The sequence below is a fragment of the Perognathus longimembris genome, chromosome 1 (genome assembly GCF_023159225.1).
Source record: "Perognathus longimembris pacificus isolate PPM17 chromosome 1, ASM2315922v1, whole genome shotgun sequence".
NCBI classification, from domain to species: Eukaryota; Metazoa; Chordata; class Mammalia; order Rodentia; family Heteromyidae; genus Perognathus; species Perognathus longimembris.
The window spans coordinates 66,428,707-66,449,798 of record NC_063161.1 but is presented as its reverse complement, the minus strand read 5'-3'; the positions used below and the strand labels follow the sequence as shown (position 1 = coordinate 66,449,798).

Below are 21,092 nucleotides of genomic sequence, written 5' to 3'. Positions count from 1 at the left end.
CTGAGGATCACAGTTCCAAGCCAGCATGGACAGGAAAGTCATGAGATTTAATCTACAATAACCACCAAATAGCTGTAAGTGGATCTGTCATTCAAGTGGTAGAACATTAGCCTTGAGGAAAACACACACATACGCACACACACAACTTAGGGAACAACACTCGGACCCTAAGTTCAAGCCCCAGGATTGACACACATAAAACATGAAATCAGATCAAGTTTGGTGAGCAGTATTAATGGGCACAACAGTAATCTTTTTTCATTTCTTTATTGTCAAAGTGATGTGCATAGGGGTTACAGTTTCATATCTAAAAGTGTGTATATTTCTTATCCAACTTGTTGCCTCCTTTCCCTTTCCATTATTATTTTTTTTGCCAGTCCTGGGGCTTGAACTCAGGGCCTGAGCACTGCCCCTAGCTTCTTTTTGCTCAAGGCAAACACTCTACCACTTGAGCCACAGCACCACTTCTGGCTTTTTCTGTTTATGTGATGCTGAGGAATTGAACCCAGGGCTTCATGCATGCAAGGCAAGTACTCTACTGCTAAGCCATATCCCCAGCCCAGTACTTTTTTTTAATGACAGTAATGTAGCCTACTTCTTGTAGTCAAGTTATAGATGCTTAGATGTAAGTAAGGGAGAGAAAACGCTAAGTGACTTTATAGAGTACTGAACTCTGTGCATGCTGTGCAGTCACCATTTACCCTCTGCTAGTCTCCTTGGAACCACATATGCATGGGTACCTAGGGTCTACTGTGCAGTCATCATTTGTTTATAATACACTTACTGAGCATGCTCTGTAGGTAGGATATAAATCATATATTACACTGGCTCTCAGAAGAGGACGAGGAAGCAGGTACCAAGAGATGCAGTATACAAACCATGATGATCAAGACAGTGTACTTGGCTCAAGTTCCACCTGAAACATGAGGATGGCAGTGCTGGTAGCTCATGCCTTTAATCAGGAGGCTGTGATCTGAGGACTGCAGTTTGAAGCCAGTCCAGGCAGGAAGTCTGTGAGACACATCTATTTAAACACCAAAAAGGGGACTGGGAAGGTGGCTTAGGGGCAGAGTGCTTGACTAGCATGCATGAAGCTCTGGGTTTGATTCCTCAGTACCACACAAACAGAAAAAGCCAGAAGTAGTATTGTGGCTCAAGAGGCAGTGCTATCCTTGAGCAGAGGAAGCTCAGGGACAGCGCCCAAGTGCTGAGTTCAATCCCTAGGATTGGCAAAACAACAATCTATGGCTCAAGTGGTAGAACACTAGCTTTGACACAAAAAGCTCAGGGACAAGGCCTAGGCTCCAAGTTTAAGGTCCAGGACTGGCACCAAATTAAAAAAAAATAGAAGTAGGAAAGAAAGAACTGAGGGTAGAGTGCTACATTTGAGTTTAGCCAAAGACCCAGAAGCAATTGATAGTAATACTTGTGTTTTAAGAAGTAGATGATTAAGCCAGATGTCGTGGTTCAAGACTCTTATCCTAGCAACCAAAGAGGCTAAGATCAGAAGGATCTTGGTTTGATGCCAAGCTGGTTGTGATGATGTCCTGGCATCCCAGCTCTGTGGGAAGTGTAAAGAGGAGGATGGTAGTCCAGGCTGCCCCAGGCATGAATGTGAGAGTATTAGATAGCTAAGGCATAAAGGGATGGAGATGTGGCTCAAATGGTAGAGGTCTGCTTAGGAAATGCAGACCTTGAGTTCAGATTCCAGTACTGACAAAAGAAAGGAGAGATTGATTAAACAAGAAACTAGCAATATGGTCCCTCCCTCCCTCCCTCCCTCCCTTCCTCCCTTCCCCCCTCCCTCCCCCCCTCCCTCCCTCCCTCCCTCAGGGTCTGGGTACTGTCAGTTGCTTTTTTGCTCAAGACTAATGCTCTACCACTTGAGCCACAGCTCCACTTCTGGTCTTTTTCTTGGTTAAGTGGAGATAAGAGTCTCAAAGACTTTGTTGCTCAGGCTGGCTTTGAACCTAGATTCTCAGATCTCAGCCTCCTGAGTGGTCTCCTAAACTTCATTTGTCCTTCAGAAGACTTAATTTGGAAGTAGCTCTAGCACTTTTCCCTGTAGGGAAGAAGCCGGAGGGTATTTTCCGTACAAGAACATGGCAGCTTCCTGTCGGACTTCGGCAGCACGGATCGCCTTTGGAAGGAGCTCGGATCATTTCCGTACAGCATCATGGCGGCCTCCTGCGGGAGCGGCTCACCGCCTGACGCCTGGGAGCGGGAGAGGGGAGGGTGCCAGAGACCGCCGTAAAGCAGGTGCGGCTTCCTCTTCTTCTCTCGCCTCCCTTTGGCTGTCGTAAAAGGGTGAATGGAGAGCGAATCTTGGGGGGGACAGCGGGAGGCCTGGCGGCGCGGAGCCGGAGTGGCGCAGCAAGTGGCTGCAGGTGGCGGCGGCGGAGGTGCGGGGTGAGGCGAGCCGGGGGTTACCGGGGAGGCGGCGGCGGCCGCGGGGTCCGGAGAAGAGCCACAACTGCTGTCCGGCCTAGTGTGCCCGCGGGCAGCGGAGCCCCTGGCCGGGGCCATGGACCTCAACCGGATCATCCAGGCGCTCAAGGGCACCATCGACCCGAAGCTTCGGATCGCGGCCGAGAACGAGCTCAACCAGGTGAGGGGGAGCCCGGCGGCGGGGCGGGCCGGCTCTCCCCCTCTGCCAGCCCTCCGGGCGGCCCGGGGCCTGAGCCTCCAGCCCGGGCCCGGCCCGGGGCGAGCAGCCGGCGGCACCTGTTGGCCCCAGCCTCCGCCTCTTCGCCTCCCTGCCTCCTCGGGCGGCCCTCGCCGCCTGCTCCCGCCGCCTGCAGACGCCGCTGCCTCCCGGCTGGCGTTTCGGAGGGTCAGGGAGGAGGTGGATTTCCTTCCCTTCCGAGCACCTCCGCTCGGGCCGCACCAGCTTCGGGGGGCATGCCGACCCGAGCTCGCTCCCCAGGCCCGGCCCTCTCTAGGTGCTGGCATGGCGAAGCCTGCCTTTGCCTGCCTGGCTTGGCAGGGACGCCTTTGGTACTGGGCACAGTTCTGCCAGAGCCGGGCAGCGCTGTGGGGAAACCGATCACGGAGGAGCAGGCAGTTTTCCTGTCCTACCAAAGATACATTAAGTCAGATGTGTTTGGTGGGATTTTTTTTTTTTTGTAATGCTGAAATGCAAAAGACTTTGTTTTGTCCTCCATCTTTTCGTTCAAACCAGTCTTGATTTGGTTCCAAGCATTATCCTCAGCATTAAAAACACATTTTTTTTTTTTCTTTGCGGGTACTAGGGTTTGAACTCAGGGCCTCCTGCTCTTACTTGTCTTTTTTGGTCAAGGCTAGCACTCTGCCACTTGAGCCCACAGCTCCACTCCAGGTTTTTGCTGGTTGCTTGGAGACTCAGCGTTTCCAGGATTTGGCTGCCCAGCTTGCTTGGGCAGCCTCAGCCTCTTGAGTAGCGAGGATGACAGAGGGGAAGCACTAGCACCTAGCAGGACTTTTCTGTTGAATTGTGAATCAACACAACATGTGAATCTGTGGAGCTCAAAGTCGATGTGAATCCAGGATTCCCAAGATATAAGATATATGTAGTTTGGCACCAGTGGTTCACACCTGTCACCCTAGCTATTCAGGAAGCTGAGATGTGAGGATTGTGGTTTGAAGCCAGTCTGGGCAGGAAAGTTTGTGAGATTTTGATCTCCAATTAACCACCAAAAACCTGGAAGTGGACTTGTGGCTCAGGTGGTAGTCTTGAGTGGGGAGCTCCTGGGTCCTTGAGTTCAAGCCCCAGTACAGGTACATTCAGGAAGGAAGGTGGGGGGAGGAAAGAGAAAGAAAGCTGAACTTGTGTTCTACCATTTGAGGAGGGAGTTGGCCTATTTATGATCCTCCTCTCCTTAGGCTGAGGCCGCTCATCAGTTTGGTCCTGTTCATAAGGAACCCATCTTTGATGTCATTACTTTCTGGCCTCTTTCTGCCAACCTTGCTTTGTATCTGATTCACCACAAGATGTAAAAGTAGGAGAGGTGGATGAGAAAGCCTGAAGAACTAGGGGATAGCATGGTATTTCAGTCCCATTTGTTCATGCTGTCTGCTTTATCACAGGCCATCTCCCCTGCAGCCTAGACACCTGGTCTGTCCATGCACAAAGTTCTGGTGTCATCCTCTCACCCTCAGGATGACACAGTCAGTCAGTCTATGTAACATTGCTATGCCACTCATTTATGTTATACAGAATGTTCATTGCATTGTACTGTGCATTCACTAAGTTTTTAGTAATTGTAAGCAGAAGACTAAAATGAAATGCCATTTAGCCTTCCACTCTAGACTATAAATATGATATTGGGGTTTTAATTCTGATTCGTTACTACCAAAGTAACTTCCTGCTTTTTTGAATAAATGAGCAGATACCTACTATAAGCAGTTATGGTCCAGCTGGCTACCAGTGACTCATACCTGTAATCCCAGCTACTCAGGAGGTTGGAATCTGATGATCGAGGTTCAAAGCCAGCTTGGGCAGAAAAAGCCCAAAAGACCCTTTCTTTCTTCTTCACCTGTTGTGGGGCTTGAGCTCTGGACCTGGGCATTGTCCCTGTGTTTCTTTTGTTCATAGCAGGCGATCTACCACTTGAGCCACAATGCCACTTCCAGCTTTTTCTGGGTAGTTAATTGGAGATAAGAGTTTCATGGAGTTTGCTGCCCAGGCTGGCTTTGAACTGGGATCCTCAGATCTCAGCATTCTGAGTAGCTAGGATTACAGGTGTGAGCCACCAGGACCCAGCTCTGAAAGACTCTTATCTCCAATTAACCAACAAAAAAAACTGGAAATAGAGGTTTGGGTCAAGTGGTAGGCTGCCAGTCTTGAGCAGAAAAAGGTAAGAGCATGAGCCTCTGCATTCAACTTCTACTTCTAGCATACACACCAAAAACAGTTATAGTTCAGTTCTTTTATATTTTATTTATTTATTTATTGCTTGCTTGCACAATGATGAAGAGCTGTCTTTTTTTTTTTTTTTTTTTTTTTGCCAGTCCTGGGGCTTGGACTCAGGGCCTGAGCACTGTCCCTGGCTTCTTTTTGCTCAAGGCTAGCACTCTGCCACTTGAGCCACAGTGCGACTTCTGTCCTTTTCTATATATGTGGTGGTTTCTATATATGAGGAATCAGACCCAGAGCTTCATGTATATGAGGCAAGCACTCTTGCCACTAGGCCATATTCCCAGCCCAGGAGCTGTCTTTTGTTTTATATTTATTTATTTTGCCAGTTCTGGTGCTTGGACTCAGGGCCTGAGCACTGTCCCTGGCTTCTTTTTGCTCAAGGCTAGCACTCTGCCACTTGAGTCACAATGCCACTTCTGGCAGTTTTCTGTATATGTGGTGCTGGGGAATTGAACCCAGGGCTTCATGTATAGGAGGCAAGCACTCTTGCCACTAGGCCATATTCCCAGAAAGCCAGGAGCTGTCTTTTAATAAGGTAGTCTCCACATTCTCCAGTAAGGAAGTTGAGGTGGTCGCCTTCATTCTCAAGCTTGGAATTTCCTACTTTTCAGTGCTGGGTGTTGAACCTAGTCATTCATGTGTGCTAAACAAGTGCTTTTAGTATGGGACAACTTCAGCTCTTAAAGACATTTTGTTTATAAGAATAATGAATCTACTTGCCAAGTTGTATTATAGACATAAGATTGTGTTCTCCAGCCAACAGCCTGTGGTTTGCGCCTGTAATCCTAGCTACTCAGGACGCTGAGATCTGAGGATTGAGGTTCAGAGCAAGCCTGGGTAGAGAAGTCCATGAAACACCTTATCTCCAATTAGCCAGGAAAAAGCCAGAAGTTGAACTGTGACTCAAGCAGTAGAGTGCTAATCTTGAAGGAAACAGCTAAGGGAGAACACCTAGACTCTGTGTTCAAGCTCCAGTAGTGGCAAGAAAAAACCAAACCAAAACAAAAAAAAACCCAACAGAAAACATGGAGCTTACATGTTAGTGGGGGATGTGGACAAGCAAGTGATATAACTTCAGGTCTGTATTGACTTCAGGACAGTACTGAGGAGGTGGCATGCCTTAGAAACAGGGCTGTCTTTCTCTCACCACAGACCCAGATGTTAGGTTTTTTGAATGGAGGAACTAGCAGGTTCTACAAAAGTCTTTACGTCCAGACCTGATGTAGTGGAGAATAGAAAGGTACATGGAGTTGGGCCACTGAGTCAGAGAATAGGGAAACAGCAAGTCTTTGTTGTGTGTGTGTGTGCATGCGTGTGCCAGTGCCACTGGTGCCCAGCTTAGTTGTTGCTTTATGTGAATTCTTAGAAAATGCTGGATTTAGCAAAGAAACCAAACTGTCTCTTCAGAAAACTTCACAGATACGAGTAAATATCTCCAAGCAACCATTGAGAAATGAACCGCTTTATTTTGTTAGAAACTTGAAGCCTAGAGAATAAGACATTGGATAGGCCAGGTGCCTGTGGCTCACACCTGTAATCCCAGCTACTCTAGAGGCTGAAATTGGAGGACCACTATTTGAAGCTAGCTGGGGAAGGAAAGACCAAGAGATGCTTATCTTCAATTAACCAACAAAATCTTCAGGTGGAGATGTGGCTCAGGTGATAGAGTGCCAGCCATGAGTGAAAAAGCTAAGGGAGACCATGTGGCCCTGAGTTCAAGCCCCAGAACCAGCATTTAAAAGAAAAAAAGAGTCAGTTTATATTTGTGAGGCTAGAATGTTTTGACATATCAGATATGTCAGAAGTAGCCCTGATTGTTTTAGCTGACCAAAATAGCCTCCCTTTAATTAAAGTTAAAAGGAGAACTTTCAGAAGTTCTTGAAAATGATAAACAGTTGCAAAAAGGAGTTCACAATGTGTCAAGTGGCATAAGTGCTGAAATTAAATAGATATTTTCAAGTAAGGAGCATTAATCCATGTGTAAAAGATATTTTGTATTTATATATGATAAGGCTTTAAAAATGTAACTTAGTTTTTATCATTAGTGTAAGATATATTGTGCTAGTAGTGGAGCTTGAACTCGGCTTAGATGCTGTCCTTGAGCTTTTTTTTTTTTTTTTTGCCAGTCCTGGGCTTTGAACTTGGGGCCTGAGCACTGTCCCTGGCTTCCTTTTTGCTTAAGGCTAGCACTCTGCCACTTGAGCCACAGCGCCACTTCTGGCTGTTTTCTATATATGTAGTGCTGGGAAATCGAACCTAGGGCTTCATGTATATGAGGCAAGCACTCTTGCCACTAGGCCATATTTCCAGCCCTGTCCTTGAGCTTTTTTGCTCACTTGAGCCACAGTTCTACTTCTGGCTTTCTAGTGGTTAATTGGAGATGAGAGTCTCATGGACTTTCCTACTCTAGCTGGCTGTGAATCACAGTCCTCAGATCTCAGCCTCTTGAGTAGCTAGGATTACAGGTGTCCAGTCTCCAGGTCATTTTAATACTATCTTGTATGTTCTGCTGTATCATAGCTTCTGTGATCTGTAGCTAAAGTTCTCTTGTTTATAATGCACAAGTAATGTAGCCAGTAGCAGGTGCTAATAGCTGCTCATTTATATTGCTTATTTCCTAAAACACTTTTTTTTTGTGATTTCAGTCCTACAAGATTATCAATTTTGCCCCCAGTTTACTTCGTATTATAGTCTCTGACAATGTGGAGTTCCCAGTACGCCAGGCAGGTGAGTTCTTTTTAATCCTTTTGTATATATACATATATATATAATATTTTACATTGTACCCTTTTATATATCCATTTATGTATTTGTTAATTATATATCTATTAATTATATATCCATTAATTATTTAATTATTTAATATTATGCCAGTAGTGGGGCTTGAACTCAGGGCTTCTCATTTTTGCTTGGCTTATTTGCTTTACCACTTGACCCACAACTTCACTTACAGCTTTTAAATCATGGTCCTCAGACTCAGCCTCCTGAGTAGCTAGAATTACAGGCATGAGTCACCAGCACCTGGCTGGATATGTGTGTGTGTGTGTTTGCGCACACGTGTGTGTGCATGCATGCATGTGTCCTGGGGCTTGAATTCAGCACTAATCCTGAGCTTCCTCCCCCCCCTCCCCAAGGCTAGCGTTCTACCACTTAAGCCACAGCTCCATTTCCTGCTTTTTGATGGGTAATAAGCACAGACTTTTCTGCCCAGGCTGGCTTTGAACCTTGATTTTCAGATCTCAGTTTCCTAAGTAGTTGTGATTACAGACATGAATCACCAGAGCAGGGCTGAATTTTTTTTTGTTTTAATGGAATAAATTTAATGGAATAAATTATTAGAAATGGAAATTAGGCCAGGCACCTGACGGCTTAATACACACACACACACACACACACACACACACACACACACACACACACAGAGAGAGAAAAGAAAAGAAAAGAAGAGCAGCAGAGGTAGGCTAATAGAAGTGGGCAGCATTGGCACAGTTTGGAAGTACGTGCCTGTAGCCCCCACCTTCTGGAAGCAGGAGGACTGCATTTGGAGGCCAGCATGGACAAAAGGTCAGCAAGACTGTATCTCAAAAGTCAAGTCAGGCATGGCAGTGCATGCTCCAGTCCTAGTTAAATGGGAGGCAGAAGTTAGGAGAATCAGTCCAATTAAAGTTGGCTTGAAACTCTTATCTGAAAAACAAACTAAGCAAAAAAAAAAAAAGGAATGGCTCCTGTGGTGGAGCACTTGTCCAGCAGGAGGCCCTGAGTTCAATCCCAGTATCACACAGAAACAATAAAAATAACAGGAAAATAATAACAAAAGCCATTTAGAATATTGAATCTTACAGCTCAGTGACTTGCTTACTGTGGATTAGTGTGTCCTCTTCTCCAGCTCTTTACCAGCTCTGTTCATTTGCTTTAGGGGGCCTCACATGTGCCAGGCTAGCATTCTGCCACTGTACCGCCTCCCTTATCTCACAACTCTGAATCTTAAATACTTAATGTCTTGAAGGTGTGACGTCAAGTATAAATAACATTTAAAGGCAGGGTTTTTTCACAGTCTTTGCAGATTTCAGATTTGTAAGCTACAAAGTACGATTCTGGGTGACTTATCGTGTCCCAACTTATTAGGACAATTTTCTATCCCAAGGCAGCTATTTATACCATATTTATATATTGTGTAAAATTCAAATAATCCCCAAGGGACCTTTGTAAGGTTTGTGCTCTAGTTAATGTACTATTAAAATAGAGGGAGGCTCTAAGAACTTTGTGATGATACCCAGAGAGATAATTTATCATCTTGGCATGACATAAAAAATAAAAAATCATGTCAGCTGGGCTCTCATGGCTCACTCCTGTAATCCTGGAATACTAGCTACTGAGGAGGCAGAGCTCTAAGGAGCACAGTTCAAGGCCAACTTGGGCAGGAAAGTACTTTCAACTCTTATCTCCAATTAACCACCAAAAAGTTAGAAGTGAAGATGTGGCTTTAGTGATCAGTGCCAACATTGAGCAGAAAAAGCTAAGGGACAGCACCCCTGCTTCAAGCCCTACTACTTGCACACATACAAAATGAATGACATGATCTTTGCCTTAAACAACAACAACAAACATTAAATGAAATTAATTAACATTAAATGAAAAGCTTTTATTGTGCTTTTAAATCTCTTCCTCCCCTTGGAATAGTGGGGTTTGAACTCAGGATTTTGCATTTGTTAAGCAAATATTCTATTACCTGAGCCACATCTCTAGCCCTTTTTGCTTTAGATTAGTTTTATTTCATTTACTTATATTTATTTTTTGCCGGGCCTGGGACTTGAACTCAATGCCTGGGTGCTGTCCCTGGGCTTCTTTGTGCTTAAGGCTAGCACTCTAGCACTTGAGCCACAGTGCCACTTCTGTCCTTTTCTGAGTAGTTGATTATAGATCAGAGTATACAGACTTTTTTGCCTGGTCAGGCTTTGAACTGTGATCCTCAGATCTAGGCTTCCTGTGTAGTTAGGATTACTAGGCATGACCCATTGGCACCTGGCTATTTTTGTATCTTTAATTTTGGTAGTACTGGAGTTTAAACTCAGGACTCTACACTTGTTGGGCAGACGATGTACTACTTGAGCTATACCACCAGCCTGGTAGCTATGTTTTATAGGAAAATAAGTTTGTTTCCCTGAGTTGGATGAAATGCTTTTAGTGTTTTATTTCTTACAGCTCTGGCAAGTAGTTGTCTTGACTTTTTTTTTTCTTGTTGGCGTTCTAAAATTTTCTTTCTGCTCTCAGGAAAGCTTGTTAGTAGTACATGTCTGATTTTTTTTTTTTTTCCTGTGAATTTTCAAGTACTGGGGCTTGAGCTTAGCCTTATGCTCTTGCTCTGCTTTTTTACTCATGACTGGTGCTCTACTACTTGAGCCGTGCCTCTAGTTAGGCTCTTTTACTGCTCAATTGGAGATAGAGTCTTGAAGACTTTGTTGAGTAGGCAGGCTTTTAGCTGAGATTCTCTGATCTCAGCCTCCTGGGTATCTAGGATTACAGGTATGAGCCACTAGCACTTGGTAAAAACAAATGTGTTTTTGTTTTTGTTTTTTGCCAGTCCTGGGGCTTGAGACTCAGGGCCTGAACACTGTCTCAGCTTCTTTTTGCTCAAGGCTAGCACTCTACCACTTGAGCCACACCACCACTTCTGGCTTTTTCTATATAGGTGGTGCTGAGGAATTGAACCCAGGGCTTCATGTATGCGAGGCAAGCACTCTACCACTAGGCCATATTCCCAGCCCCAAAGTAATGTTTTGATATTGCCAAACCAAACAAAACATAAGATTGATGTTTTTCTCTGTTGATTTCTTTTCAGGATATTGATAAGCATAATAATATTATTGACATTATCATGTAGTATGCAGAGAACAAAGCTCACTTTATTTTCTTCCAAATAGGGACTTACTATGTAGCCCAAGGCTGACCTTGAAGTCTTGATCCTCCTGCCTCTGCCTCCCAGGTAGAGTGCTGGGATTACAGGTGTATGCCACGACTTCTGGCTCAGAAGCCCTATTTCAATATAGGATGCAGTAGTTATAACAAGGAATCTCAGCCCTGCCCACCCTCACCTCACTTTTTTCTTTTAGATTTTTCAGGTACATACCAGTATACCTGGCTTATTAAGATGGGTCTCACTAGATTTTTTTCATGGGGCTTGCCTCAAATTGATCTTCTTTGTCTATACCTTCTGAGTATCAGGTATTACAAGTGTGAACTACCATGTTTGGTGCTCTTCTGGCTTTATTTTGATTTTATTAAAAAGTGTGTGTGTGTGTGTGTGTGTGTGTGTGTGTGTGTGTGTGTGTGTGTGTACTGGGGCTTGAATGCTGTTTCAGCTTTTTTTTTTGCCCAAAGCTGACACTCCACCACTTGGCTTTTTGTTAGTTAATTGGAGATGAGAGTCTCAAGGAGTTTCCTGTCCAGGCTGGTTTTGAACCATGATCCTCACATCTCAGCCTCCTGAGTAGTTAAGCTTACAGGCGTGAGCCACTAGCACCTAGCCAAAGGGAAGCCATTAGATTTTTACCCACTCCTCTTCTGTAAGATTTTCTGTATCTGCTAGATGGCATGTTCATTCACATGGAGGGCCTTAGCCTTTCCTCTGTCGAGCTGGACTAAAGGTACATTCCCTCTCATGTAGCTGCCATCTACCTGAAGAACATGGTGACACAGTATTGGCCAGACCGAGAGCCCCCACCGGGAGAAGTTGTGTTCCCATTCAACATCCATGAAAACGACCGGCAACAAATTCGAGATAACATCGTGGAAGGCATCATTCGCTCTCCAGATCTAGTGAGGTGTGACGACTGGTGGTTCATGGGAAGGGGAGGGACTAGGCTGGTGATGGGCCTGTGGGATTTACTCTTCAGTCTCAGGGGTTTTGCTTTTTGGTATTTATTTATTTATTTGGTGGCAATACTGGAGCTTGAGGTAAGGACCTCACATTCTCCCTTGATTTTTTTTTTTTTTTGCTTAAGGTTGGCACCCTGCCATTTGAGCAATACCTCTACTTTCAGCTTTTTGTTAGATAATTGGACATCTAACATTTCAGATGAAACTACTGTATTGCTGAGCATTAGTGCCCAGCACTAATGTGTGTGTGTGTGTGAGTATAAGTATTTGGGGCTTGAACTCAGGGCCTGAGCACTGTCCCTGAGCTTTTTTGCTCAAGACTTTGAGCTACAATTCCACTTTCAGTTTTTTGATGGTTAATTTGAGATAAGAGTCTCATGGAGGGGCTGGGGATATGGCCTAGTGGCAAGAGCACTTGCCTCATATACATGAGGCCCTCGGTTCGATTCCCCAGCACCACATATACAGAAAATGGCGAGAAGTGGCGCTGTGGCTCAAGTGGCAGAGTGCTAGCCTTGAGCAAAAAGAAGCCAGGGACAGTGCTCAGGCCCTGAGTCCAAGGCCCAGGACTGGCAAAAAAAAAAAAAGAGTCTCATGGACTTTCCTGCTCAGGCTGGCTTCAAATTGTGACCCTCAGATTGCAGCCTCTTGAGTAGCTAGGCTTACAGCGGTGAGCCACAGATTCTCAGCTGATAGAATACTTTCATGGGAAATGCTAGAGCTCTTTGATATATGATATTCATAACTACTGCTTTTTCCTTGCCCCCCTTCCAGAGTGCAGTTAACTATGTGTCTTCGCGTTATTATCAAGCACGATTTTCCTGGTTACTGGCCGGCCGTGGTGGACAAGATAGACTGCTACCTGCAGTCACAGAGCAGTGGGAGCTGGCTGGGCAGCTTGCTGTGTTTGTATCAGCTGGTAAAGACTTACGAGTAAGTTGGCTCCCACTGACTGAGAAGAACGGTCCTGAGGGGAGCTGGAAGGCAGCTCCAGGGGATCTGCTGGGCATACTCTGCAGGATCATGTGATTGAAAGCCGTCAGTGTATTCAAAGAAATGTCATTCTCCTGACCTACATTGCTATTGTGTGTACGTGTGTGCATGTGTGTACGTGTGCGTGCGCTGGGGCCATGCACTGTCTCTTAGTTTTTATTACTCAAGGCCAGCCCTCTGTCATTTGAGCCATACCTCCACTTCTGGCTTTTGCTTGTAATTTGGAGATGAGTCTCTAGAATTTCTTTACTCTGGCTGCCTTCAAGTTGTGATCCTCAGATCTCAGCTTCCTGAGAAGCCTGGATTACAGGCATGAGCCACTAGTGCCTAAGTTATTATTATTATTTGCCAGTCTTGGGGCCTGGCTTGGACCCAGGGCCTGAGCACTGTCCCTTGGCTTGTCACTTGTCACTTAGTTGAGTTACTTTAACTTTTTAGTTTAGGTACTGAGATTTGAACTGAGGGCCTGGGGTGGGGTGGGGGCCTGTTTGCTCACTGCTGATGCTCTACCCATTGAGCTACAGCTGGTTAATTGAAGATAAGAGTTTCTCAGGGCTGAGAATGTGGCTTAGTGGTAGAGTGCTTGCCTAGCATGCATGAAGCCCTGGGTTCGATTCCTCAGTACCACATAAACAGAAAAAGCTGGAAGTGGCACTGTGGTTCATATGGTAGAGTGCTATCCTCGAACAAAAGAAGCTCAGGGACAGTGCCCAGGTTCAAGCCAATCCCCCCACCCCCCACAAAAAAAAAGTCAGATTGTCTTCCCGGGCTGGCTTTGAACCTTGCTCCTTAGATCTTAGCCTCCTAAATAGCTCACAGTGGTGTGAGCCACTGGCACCTGGCGTAAAAAATATATATTTCATTAATTGTTTATAGCCTAGTGGGGGAAAAGGAGAAAAATTATTTAATCCTTTATTATTGCTCATGCAGATATAAGAAAGCAGAAGAAAGAGAACCACTCATAGCAGCAATGCAGATATTTCTGCCACGAATTCAGCAACAAATTATGCAGCTCCTTCCCGATCCCTCCCATTATTCTGTGTTACTACAGAAGCAGATTCTGAAAATCTTTTATGCACTGGTTCAGGTAGGTTTCCACTGTAGAAGACTAACATGCCAGAAGTGCCTAGTAAGTGAGTTATTGAAAATTGTGATATATTCTCACATGGATTTCTTTTAAAAATTCCTCAGGAGAAACAGGCTCATAGAATTCACCCAACCTCCCACAACCACCAGTGTCTCTGTGCTCTTGATCCATGTCTGAAGTCCTGAGTAATCGAGAACCAATCGTTATTTCCCCTAAACTTGTACTTAGCAGTTGAAAGCATCCCTGCTGGTAGGTTGGCCATGATTCTAGAAGAGGAAGGGGAAGAAGAGTCAGTCCTCTTTTATTGGGAAATCATTGACCCAACCTAAAGCTAAGATTTAGTGACTTATTTTCCTTGATTTTAACTATTCCCTCCCCACTTTCCTTCCTCCTCCTCTCTCCCTCCTTCCTCTTTTCCTTCCTCCTCTTTCCCTTCTTTCCTTTCCCTGCCCCCTTCTCTCCCTCCTTCCTTTCTTCCCTTCCCTCCCTTTCTTCCCTTCCCTTTCTTCCCTCCCTTTCTCGATTTCTCTTTTCCTCTCTTATCTTTCTTTTTTTCTCTTCCTTTTCGTTTTCTTTCTTTGACAATGTTGGAGCTTCTGCATAGTTTTACTGCTCAGGGTTGATGCTCTACCATTTGTGCCACATCTATACTTCCAGCTCTTTGTTAGTTAATTGGAAATAAAAGTGTCTTGGATTTGTCTCTCCCAGCTAGTTTGAACTGTGATCTTCAGATATCAGCCCCTGAATAACTAAGATTACAGCCATAAGCTATTGGCACTTAGCTATATTTCATTTTTTAAAAATTGGAAAAAGTAGTCAGAGAGATAACTCATGACATGTATATTTCTAAATTTTAAGAACTTGGGTATATATGCTATGGATCTGTTTTAAGTTAAATTTTAGGCTGAATCATATGAAACTGCTATTTTCATGCTTAAATTCTAGCTCGTTTATATGTTTGACTCCTCCACTGTAGATAAAGTGACTAATCCTGATGGACAGGAAGAAATGTTTATATTGCTCTTCTGTTTTCTAGTATGCATTGCCCCTGCAGCTGATGAGTAAGCAAACCATGACAACGTGGATGGAGATCTTCCGAACCATTCTTGACAGGACTGTTCCTCCTGTAAGATGGGGCGCTGTTTCTCATTAAAACTGGGGAAATGGGCTTGGAGTACTTGTGGAAAACGAATTCATTATTTCAGCCTATTTAAAAAAAGTAAAGATGACTATATAATGTTAATAAAGTAACTCAGCTAAGTGACAGTGACTCACACCCATAATCCTTCCTACGTAGGAGGCTGAGATTTGAGGATTGAGGTTTGAAGCCAGTGGAAAGTCCATGAGACTGTTAGGTATGAGGAGCCATCAGAAAGCTGAAAGTGGGGTAATAAGAGAGTTGAGCTTGAGTGAAAAAGCCAAGTGAGAGTCCAAGGCTCTGAGTTCAGTTCTCAGTACTGTCCCATAAAATAACAAAACAACAACCAAACTAAAATGAAATAACTCACAATACTTTTGTCTAGAAAGCCTAGATTCATAAAAATAATTTTAACTAAGAATGCTAAAAATAGTAAAATCTTTTGAAAAGCTTGGTGTTTATTTCTCTAGGCTTTTTTCTTTATGTAAACCAGTCTGTCTGTCTGTCTGTCTGTCTGTCTATCTCTTTTTTTTGCCAGCCCTGGGGCTTGAACTCAGGGTTTGGGCACTGTCCCTGAGCCTCTCTGTGCTCAAGGCTAGTACTCTGCCAATTGAGCCACAGCACCACTTCTGGCTTTTTCTGTTTATGTGGTACTGAGGAATCGAACTCAGGACTTCTTGGCATGCTAGGTAAGCACTCTACCACTAAGCCACATTCCTAGCCCTATAGATATATTTTTAAATTTGTTTTTACTTTTTTTGGTATGTGTGTGTATCAGTACTGGGGCCTGGATACCGTCACCCAGGCTTTTACTCAAGGCTGGCACTCTACCACTTGAGCCACAGCTCCACTTCCACCTTTTGGGTATTTAATTGAAGATAAGAGTCTCTTGGGCTCTGGGTGCTGGTGGCTCATACCTGTAGTCCTAGCTACTCAGGAGGCTGAGATCTGAGGATCATAGTTAAAAGCTAGCCTGGGCAGAAGTGTTTCCATGAGATTCTAATATCCAGTTAACCACTTAAAAACCAGAAGTGGAGCTGTGGCTCGAAGGCCCTGAGTTCAAACCCAAACTGACAAAACAAAAAGAACCTTGTGCTTTAAAAATTTAAGGTAGTGGACTGGGAATGTGGCTTAGTGGTAGAGTGCTTGCCTAGCACGCATGAAGCTCTGGGTTTGATTCCTCAGCACCACATACACACAAAAAGCCAGAAGTGGCACTGTAGCTCAAGTGGTACAGTGCTAGCCTTGAGCAGAAGAAACTCAGGGATAGTGGCCAGGCCCTGAGTTCAAGCCCAGGACTGGCCAAAAAAAAAATAAATAAAGGTAGTCTTGAAATGTATATTATTTTTGCATTGCTAATACATGAGTACATATATTTAGTTATGATGTACATGTGTGTATGTCTCTCTATATAGTTATATAATTTTAATTTTAGTTTTGGATTTTGAGGATTGAATTCAGGATTGGTGCATACCGGGCATGGCTTAGCAAAGTTGAACAAGATACAGTTGTGTCACCATCACCCAGATCAAAATGTTGAACCATGTCATTATCTCAGTGTCTTATCAATGTGGTAGCATTTTTTTTCCGTGCTTATTTGTTCTTTTTTTTTTTAATTAAAAATAATTTTTATTTTAACTTCATGTTTGGAAGAATGATGATTACAAATGTCACAAAACTAAAAGCACCTTCAACCCAAAGTAAAATAAGTTACAAAAGATAATGGAATTAATTACTCATGCAATATTCAAAACCATGAAAAACCCAGAAACATAACCATGTAATATCTGTGATTTGACTTTCTATAGAAAAGCACTCCAATCATTTAACTGACTGTTAACAACAATACTAACTATAGACTGTACGATGTTCCTTTAAAGTGAGGGATATATGCATATTTATAATATTTATAAATTTACAAATCTGTACATTATAATTTCACAGTTGAAAGAACTATTTTTTGCCAGAAGCCTAGCAAACACTTTTCACTTTAAAATGAAATCAATCCCTTTTCAAAAGTCTTGCTAAAATGTAAATATTGAAAATAACATCTACGAGATTTTATACAAGCATCACATACACTTCATATTCCACAGTTTACACTTGTACATATTGTTTTTGATACCTTGGCATATCCCATCTTGAATATCATTTAGAGGAAGAAATGTTACTTAGGAAGAGCTACTGAATGGTCTTGCATTTCTTTTTCTTTTCTTTTTTTTTTTTTTTTGGATTTATTTTGCTTAGGTTGTCCTGGGCCTGTGATCATCTTTTTTTTTTTTTATTAATTGAACATAAATTTTTATTCTTTAGTTTTATTTACTTAAAGAAAAACCTATTTGCTCCTTCTTTACACACTAAATGAATATGACTGAAGATGACTAATAGCAATGGTTAGTGGTTAGTGAAAATTTACTGTGCTTATTTAATTCCCTCCTAGCAATTATTTATTTATTTATTTTTAATTTTTGTGCATGTGTGTGCCAGTAATGGGGTTGAACTGGGCCTGGACACTGCCCCTCAGCTTTTTTTTTTGTTTTGTTTTTTCTGTTTTTTTTTTTTTTTTTTTTGCCAGTCCTGAGGCTTGAACTCAGAGCCTAAGGACTCGCCCTGGCTTCTTTTTGCTCAAGGCTAGCACTCTATCACTTGAGCCTCAGCACCACTTCCGACTTTTTCTATATTTGTGTGGTACTGGGGAATCAAACACAGGGCTTCATGTATACGAGGCAAGCACTCTACCACTAGGCCATATCCCCAGCCCCCCGCTAGCTTTTTTGTTCAAGGCTGTAGCTCTACCACTTAAGCCACATCTCTACTTCTGCCTTTTTGTTGATTCATTGCAGGTAAGAATCCCATGGACTTTCCTGCCCAGTCTGGCTTGGAACCTGAATTCTCAGATCTCAGCTTCCTGTGTAGCTAGTATTACAGGCATGTGTAAGTCCTTTTATTCGGCAAATATTTAATCTGAGTTTTTGCTCCCTTAGGAGACTTTACAAATTGATGAGGATGACAGGCCGGAGCTGGTGTGGTGGAAGTGTAAGAAGTGGGCCCTGCATATTGTAGCTCGTCTCTTTGAACGGTAATTTTCCATTCATTACATTGACTCTACAGTCAGAGTGCTGGATACATAGCTGGCTAGTTCTCTTGCTGTTCTGTAGTATGTGATCATTCCTCTGTAAAACCACAGAGGAGATTAAAGAGCCACCCTATGCAAGACTCACTCCTGTATCCTAGCTACTCAGGAGGCTGAGATATGAGGACTGTGGCTCAAAGCCAGCCTGAGCGAGAAAGACCAGGAACTCTTATCTCCCATGAACCACCAAAACGCCAGCAGTGGCCAGGCCCCAGTTGCTCATGCCTGCAATCCTAGCTATTCAGGAGGCTGAGATCTGAAGATTGAAGTTTGAAGCCAGCTCTGGAAGGAAAAATCTCTAACCACCAGAAAACCAAAAGTGGCACCATGGCTCAAATGGTAGAGCACTACTAGCCTTGAGCTGAAGAACTCAAGGACAGTGCCCAGGCCTAGAGTTCAAACCCTCTGAGACCAACAAAACACAAACAACCAAAACAAAAGGAATTAGGCAGCTTTTGCTTTCTCTGATTCTTTTCTATTCTGTGTAAAACATGGACAAATTAACATTCTTTTAGAAATATCCAGGAATTATGCATGAAACTGCATAGTTTTAATTTGAAAAGTGTTTTTTGCATGTATTTATATATTTATTTTTTAATATCTTTTAAAATAGTTATCTTTTATTTATTAAATATACTGTATTTTTTTTTTTTTGCCAGTCCTGGGCCTTGAACTCAGGGCCTGAGCACTGTCCTTGGCTTCTTTTTGCTCAAGGCTATCACTCTGCCACTTGAGCCACAGCGCCACTTCTGGCCATTTTCTATATATGTGGTGCTGAGGAATCGAACCCAGGACTTCATGTATATGAGGCAAGCACTCTTGCTACTAGGCCATAATTCCCAGTCCCTGTATTTATTTTTGTGTGACAGTGCTGGGGCTAATACTCTACTACCTGAGCCATGGACTACTTCTGGCCTTTTGCTTGTTAATTGGACTCTTCTGCCAAGGATGTCTTTGAACCGTGATCCTCAAATCTTAGCCTTCTAAATAGCTAGGATTGTATGCATGAGCTATCAGTGCCTGGCCAGTTTAAATGTTAAAAGTATTAATTAAAAGAAACATGTGGGCTGGGAAGGTACCTTAGTGGTAGAGTGCTTGCAACTAGCATGCATGAAGCCCTGGGTTCATTCCTCAGTACCACATAAACAAAAAGCTGGAAGTCGGGGCTGGGGATATGGCCTAGTGGCAAGAGTGCTTGCCTCGTATACATGAGGCCCTGGGTTCAATTCCCCAGCACCACATATACAGAAAACGGCCAGAAGTGGCGCTGTGGCTCAAGTGGCAGAATGCTAGCCTTGAGCAAAAGGAAGCCAGGGACAGTGCTCAGGCCCTGAGTTCAAGGCCCAGGACTGGCCAAGAAAAAAAAAAAGCTGGAAGTGGAGCTGTGGCTCAAGTGGTAGAGTGCTAGCCTTGAGCAAAAGAAGCTCAGGGACTGCCCATGCTCTGAGTTCAAGCCCCAGGATCAGCCAAAACAAAACAAACAACAAAGAAACAGGTTAGCAAGAAATGTACTCATTACCTTCATATATAACTATAATTCCTCCTTGACAATAAAATTAAATTACAAAAAAAAAAAGAACATATTAGGTAGAATGTTTTTACCCCATTATTGATTTCAGAGGAGCTGTTGGTTTGGAAGGTGAGGGTGCCCAGGGTCTACCCACCTCTGCGCGCACTTCATTCTGTGTCTTGTGAGAAAAGGAATGTGCTAGTTTTCCGGTCCAGTAGAAAACGCCCTTCAGTGACCATGGTTCGATGGCTGAGCATGCTTTGCTTTTTCACTTCATAGCACTGACATGATTCTTCTTTGAATTTTAAGGTACGGAAGCCCAGGGAATGTCACCAAAGAATACTTTGAGTTTTCTGAATTCTTTTTGAAAACCTATGCTGTAGGAATTCAGCAGGTAATGAACTTGTACTTTTAAAACAGAGGGTTATAATTGACAACTGTTTCTGGTCAAGGTGCTGATAGCTTACTCATGTAATCCTTACCACTCAGAGGCTGAGATCTAAGGATCGCAGCTTGAAGCCAGCCAGGGCAGGAAAGTGTGTGAGACTCTCCAATTACCCAACAAAAAGTGGAACTGTGGCTCCAGTATATAGCACTAATTCTGAGTGAAAAAGCAGTGCCTGGGTCCTGAGTTCAAGTGTGAGTACCGGCATAAGAAAACACCAAGTAGATGGCAGACAGATGAACTCATGACATATTTAAGTTAAGATGCAGTTGTAGCTTTGGGAGAAGTTTTAAAATCTGGTCTCCTCTGGCAGCCACCACCAGAATTACCCTTCCTGATGCGTCCTAGGCTTTGGATTTTCAGTTTTTATATTTGTTGAAATTGCCCTAGCATTGAGATTAGATTAGATTGCATGCTGCTTCTGTGGGTTCAGTTTGCTTTCTTACAGGTACCTTTTTTTGGTGCCAGTACTGGGGCCTTAAAGTACTCATGGTCCTGGGTGCTGCTCTTAGCTTTTTCACTCAAGGCTCGTGCTCTACCATTTGAGCCATACCTCCACTTTCAGCTTTTTGCTGGATCATTGGTAATAAGGGTGTCACAGACTTTCCTGTCCAGGCTGGCTTCAAAACCTCCTGATCTCAGCCTCCATTACAAGCATGATCCATGGGTTTCTGGCTCCCCTCCCCTTCCCTCCTCTCCCCTCCTCTCCCCTCCCTGCCTCCCTCCCTGCCTCCCTCCTTCCTTCCCTCCCTCCCTCTCTCCCCTCCCTCCTTCTCTCCCCTCCCCCCTCCCTCCCTCCCTCCCTCTCTCCCTCCCTCCCTCCCTCCCTTCCTTCCTTCCTTCCTTCCTTCCTTCCTTCTTTCAATAAAGAACCATTTTCTCAGGCACCACACTGTTCATAAGCCACATTGTATTAGCAATAATCAGGCCTGCATCGTTATTTAGCCTGCATAAGATTTCTGATAAAGTATAGAAAATAAACCTGGATTTTAGGTGACTTGAGTAAATTTTGT

General features: G+C 43.7%; 1 protein-coding gene across 1 annotated transcript in view; it reads left to right on the top strand.

Annotated features, from left to right (window-relative positions):
* The first annotated feature begins 2,386 nt into the window (after positions 1-2,386).
* Positions 2,387-21,092, top strand: part of Ipo8 (importin 8) — a 52,531-nt gene continuing 33,825 nt past the window's right edge. Inside the window, exons 1-8 of the mRNA XM_048366926.1 lie at positions 2,387-2,608; positions 7,543-7,624; positions 11,562-11,718; positions 12,548-12,706; positions 13,697-13,853; positions 14,890-14,979; positions 17,976-18,070; positions 19,944-20,028. Coding sequence (XP_048222883.1) covers positions 2,525-2,608; positions 7,543-7,624; positions 11,562-11,718; positions 12,548-12,706; positions 13,697-13,853; positions 14,890-14,979; positions 17,976-18,070; positions 19,944-20,028 — 909 coding nt within the window. The 5' untranslated portion in view covers positions 2,387-2,524. The remainder of the gene's footprint in view (positions 2,609-7,542; positions 7,625-11,561; positions 11,719-12,547; positions 12,707-13,696; positions 13,854-14,889; positions 14,980-17,975; positions 18,071-19,943; positions 20,029-21,092) is intronic.